At 44.7% G+C, this 4,839-nt stretch overlaps 1 protein-coding gene across 1 annotated transcript in view; it reads left to right on the top strand.

The window, feature by feature from the left end:
• The first annotated feature begins 7 nt into the window (after nucleotides 1-7).
• The window catches only part of PARP16 (poly(ADP-ribose) polymerase family member 16), a 6,420-nt gene continuing 1,588 nt past the window's right edge, over nucleotides 8-4,839 (top strand). Inside the window, exons 1-4 of the mRNA XM_026856185.1 lie at nucleotides 8-161; nucleotides 837-974; nucleotides 1,774-1,980; nucleotides 3,103-3,274. Coding sequence (XP_026711986.1) covers nucleotides 1,801-1,980; nucleotides 3,103-3,274 — 352 coding nt within the window. The 5' untranslated portion in view covers nucleotides 8-161; nucleotides 837-974; nucleotides 1,774-1,800. The remainder of the gene's footprint in view (nucleotides 162-836; nucleotides 975-1,773; nucleotides 1,981-3,102; nucleotides 3,275-4,839) is intronic.

Below are 4,839 nucleotides of genomic sequence, written 5' to 3' on the forward strand. Positions count from 1 at the left end.
CGGCCTCCCGCGTCAGGGAGGCGGCGGGGAGGGACCCGCTGGCCGCCGACCTGCGGTGCAGCCTTTTCGCCGCCGCGCTGCAGAGCTACAAGCGGGACTCGGCGCTCAGGCCCTTCCCGGGCCGCTACGCCGGCGGCGACGCCAAGGACTTCGAGGGGCTGGTGAGTGCCGGTGCCCCCGGGCCGGCGGCGCGGAGCCCAGCCGGGAGTGCGGCGTTCGGCCTTTGGAGCGAGAGAAGAGCCCTGTGAGGGGGCGCGATGGGCGGGGAGCCCAGGCCGAGCGTGCCTGGGCTGTGCTGGGGCAGAAACGGGCCAGGTGGCCCTGGAGGCGAGGGCAGCCGTGCCTCACCGTTACTAATGAAGCAGAATTATTTAACTGGTCAGGGAGTCCAGGTTTTAAAGTACATTTGGGATCCTGATCAATAAACCCACCCATGGAAGCTTCCGCATCCAGTGTTGGGCTATGAAGTGTGGGAAGAGCTTGCCCTGCGTGAAATTCAAATTAATTTTGAACAGTTTGTGTTCTACGTGGCCTGAGCACCCGCTGCATCTGTCCCACTGCAGATACTGCACTGTAAGACCTTGTTTTCCTTCAGGAGTCTGATTATTCTTGTATGTACCTTACGGATACTGTTGGTAAATATAAATATAACTTGTTTGGTATTTGCTTTTAGTGACAAACTCTCCCACAAACCGGATACAAATGTTTATATCTCAGAACAGAAACTGTTTATAGTTTACAACCCATTAGGGTGAAATATTGTTTTGTTTTCACTAGAGGTCTCTGTTTAATCATAATGGAAAGAAGCAGCTTGTACTAAATGCCTGTCTTGTTAGCTTGCAGATACCAATGCCCTACCCAGCCTGAAAGAACTCCTGGAGTCTGTTACAAACACAGAGAAAAGGACCTGGGATTTGTTTAGTTGGATTTTATCATCTAAGGTCTTCACGATACAAAGTACTAAGAAACAGGAGGTGAGTTTTGAATTCTGAAAATCTTGATTAGAATTTTTAAGGCAAACTTGGACTTCAAAGAATATTTCCTCCTGCCAGAAGTTAGTTGGCTATTGCGAGAGCTTGACAGTTCAACGTGAATGCATTTTTTCTGTATACAGAGAGGGTTGGTTGTTCTGGTTTTTAAATAAAATTTTAAGGAACACTGGTTGGAAGAAATAGTTCTCCCTGTCAGTAATTGGTGATGGGCAGTGATTGTAGTTGGTTACTCTTATTAACATAGAATATACCTGCATGTTCTATCTAGACCAAAATAGTCCAACGCTGGTGTCACAGACTGAAGTCCTGCTTCTCACTGAGAAAGACAACTTTGTACTTCTGCCTATTGCCCCAAAAATTGAAGGGTTGAGAGCCACTGAAGTACTTCTGTAACAGGGATCAAAATAGTTGTAAAGATTAGCAGCAAGATGAAAACAACCTCTGTTTCCAGTTTTTTTCATCTTCCAAGATCAGCTGATGAATATATTGTCTTAGTAGCCAAAGTAGAATTGTGATACTGTCCTTACATCATCAGTTAATTAACAATCACAATTCAGGGCTTTTTTTCTGGAAAGAAGAATTAGGATTTAGCTTTGATAGCAAGAAACTGTCAGAATTTTTACTGTCTGCTTCTACTGAATAGTGACAGTGTTGAATTCTAATGCAGAAAGCATAATCAAAATGCATAAAACAGTATGAAAGACTAAGGGACAGTAAGCAAAATTTCCAATGAGTAATCTAAGCCCATAAACCAACACTTATATTCCCTCCTGTTTTTAAGTATGAGAAGATCCAGGAGCTCACAGGGATGTCTGGGGCTGTGGTTCCTGCTCCGGACTACCTCTTTGAAATCATATATTGCGATCAAATGAATACCAAGTTTGCTGAGACCAAGGGAGAGCGGGACCTCATCTATGCTTTCCATGGCAGCCGCCTTGAGAACTTCCATTCCATACTGCACAACGGCCTGCACTGCCATTTGAACAGGGTGAGGCTCCTGGTACTGGCACCGTCTTCTGTTGATCATTTGCAGCTAGTGACACTTTTTAAAAATAGGCCCAAATTCCTTGAGGGAATGAAATGTGCTGATGATCTTACACTGCTGTTTTCACTTCAGTGTAGGCCTTCGTGGATGGTTGTGTTGGAGTTTCTAGTGCAGCCTGAGGGTAAAAACTGGAAGTGGCATGAAACCCCATTTCTCCAGTGTGATGAATTACAGCTGTCCTTTGCTTCTTTGTAAGGAAGTGTAAAGCCTCTGAAAATACTGGCCTGACAGCCTGCAGCTGAAAAGTGGCTGTGCACAGAGGAGGAGGATAGTGACCCAGGCAACATAGAGATTCTCTCTTTCTGCCTGGCCTCAAGTTTAGATCAAGTAAGTTTTAGGTACTACTTTCAAATGGAGCCTCTTTAAATGGCCTGGTTAAGGGAGACATCCCATAGAATTCACAGCTCTTCTGATTTCAACAGAAAGGCGATTGGAACTCCCGGTTTTTTGTGTCATCTGTAAAGCTGCTTAACCTTCCAGTCAACCCGGACTATGTTTTTTCCCCCCGAGTTCTTTATGAGTAATGGGTTATCAGGTACAGTGGACTTACTGGATTAATAATTTTAGCCAGTGTGGCAAATTCTGAATCAAAGTTATTAAAACAGTTATATTTGAAGAAATTCACAATTAAAAACTACTTCTCTCTTTTCTAGTAAAGCATGGATTTAAATGCAAGTTAAAGCCTTGCCTTGTTTGTGGAGGTTGAATTATTTGAATGATGGCAGTCTCAATAAATCAGTGAAATGCCTCTAACAGCAGTGCAGTCATGTTGATATAAAATACTTATGCTGGCAAGCTGAATCCAAATCCGGGAAAGCATGAATCTGTCCACACCAAGGGCTGTGCCAAGCAGCTAATTTGAGGGATGGGAGAGGGCAGCTGCCCCACCCTGAGGAAGTTGTGCCAGGAAAAAAGCAGTGCATGAACCAGGCCCGATAGAGGTCAGAAAAGCCTTTCTTAATTTACCTTCAGATACAGAACTGCCAGTTTCAAAGTAAAGAACACTTGTATGTCATTTATAGTTTGCACTGCAGGATTTTAGGATATATTTCTGCTCCGTTTCAGACATCCCTGTTTGGTGAAGGTACCTATCTTACCAGTGACCTGAGCCTGGCTCTCCTTTATAGCCCTCATGGTCTCGGTTGGCAGCGAAGCATGTTGGGCTCTATCCTTAGCTGCGTAGCTGTTTGTGAGATCATTGACCACCCAGATGTAAAGTGTCAGGTGAAAAAGAAAGGTGAGTCTATTGCAGTAATAACTACGTGTAGTTCATCTCTTACTTGGTGCTTCTTATATTTCAGCTTTGTGCGTATACACTGTTGTATAAAAGTGCATTATATAGAGTGATACCCTTCAGCAGAAACTGGCTCCTTTTCTGATTGACCCCTCAACAAATGAACAACAGCTTTGTTGTGTGTGAAGCTTCTCTCAGATAGTATGTTTAAGAGGTAGAAAATATTTTGGTGGCGTCATTTGTTTTTCCTAGTTTCAGCAGTATGATAAAATCATGTTCCATTATGCCCAGTGTTTTCACCTGTGTTGGAGGAGCAGAAGCATCACAAATGTATTGATAATGAGCTTTATAGATGTCTGGGAAGCCTCTGCTCAGACTGTCCTCTGACTGCTTCCTGCTTGCAGGGCTCGATCAGTCCTTCGATGTTGTTTTTCTTTTCTTGTTAATATTAGCAGCTCCTTACTGTGCTTACTGTGTGGGAGACCCACCTCCTTACCACCCTGGTCTGGGCCTTAATGCCATCCATACCAAGGATGGCTAGGAGTGCTATAGCCTCAAGCAAACTTTTCAGTCTATTCTTGGATGCTAAGGGATTCAGGGGAATACCAAGACTAGGTCTTTGGTTTTCTCATCCCCATTCTGGTAGAGGGGGAGGTTGGGGGGCAGGGTGGGTGCAGCCACTCCACAGGTGATGCCTGGGGTATCCCAATGAGGAAGGTGATGGGAAGCACCTGTGCACAGAGGGGCCCATCAACATCCATTGGTGCCAGGTGGGTGCTGATAGTCTTTAGCTGCACTATGAGAGCAAGGGAGGCTGTTGGAGGAATCAGCTGAGCTGTGGTGAGTAAAATGGATTTTTTCCTTTTCACCAATGTGCCAGAAGTTGCTTATGAAGGTGGTCTCTTCTCTGAGTGTAGGTTGAAGAGATGGGTTTATTCAACTGTGTTGTTCCTTTCCATGTAATTAGAAATGGTGAATTATTTCTTTGTTCATTCTCTGCTGATTGTTATTAAATGCATTTTTGCTTTTGAAGAGGCATTTTTTTTTTGAGCTAGGTGGATTTACTTTTCTGGTTTTGTGAAATCTTTGGGTAGCTCAGGAGCTCTGGACTTGGCAGGAGGCAGTTGCCTGGGCATTTCTGTGGTGACTGCAGTTTTGAATGAACACCTGGACTTTATCAGGATGAAAGAGCTTTGTTTTAAAACCACTCTTGACTTGCTGTGGTTGAATGTGTAGGGAAGCTGGGAGATGTCTCCCACCAAAGAAGCAAATTTTTGGGCACCAAGGGGGTTTTCTCCAAGAGAGGCTGGATCCCTATCAGTCAGAAAGGATCTATACTGGTCTCCCAGTGCCCCAGCTAACAAATTACTAGAACTGGAGAGGTAGCAAGTGGTGTTTGCAGGTTGGCTGAGGCTGGCCAGTGAGAATACAGGAAGCTACAGTGCTCAGGGTGATGCCAAGCTGTGGATGGGTGTGAGTACTTGCCTTTCCCCATGCAAACTATAATTTATGCTAAATATGCTACCCAAGGAGAAAAAAATTCAATTAGAGCTGTAGGAGCCCAGGCC

The sequence above is a fragment of the Athene cunicularia genome (genome assembly GCF_003259725.1).
Source record: "Athene cunicularia isolate RWA chromosome 10 unlocalized genomic scaffold, athCun1 chr10_part1, whole genome shotgun sequence".
In the NCBI taxonomy this organism is placed as follows: domain Eukaryota; kingdom Metazoa; phylum Chordata; class Aves; order Strigiformes; family Strigidae; genus Athene; species Athene cunicularia.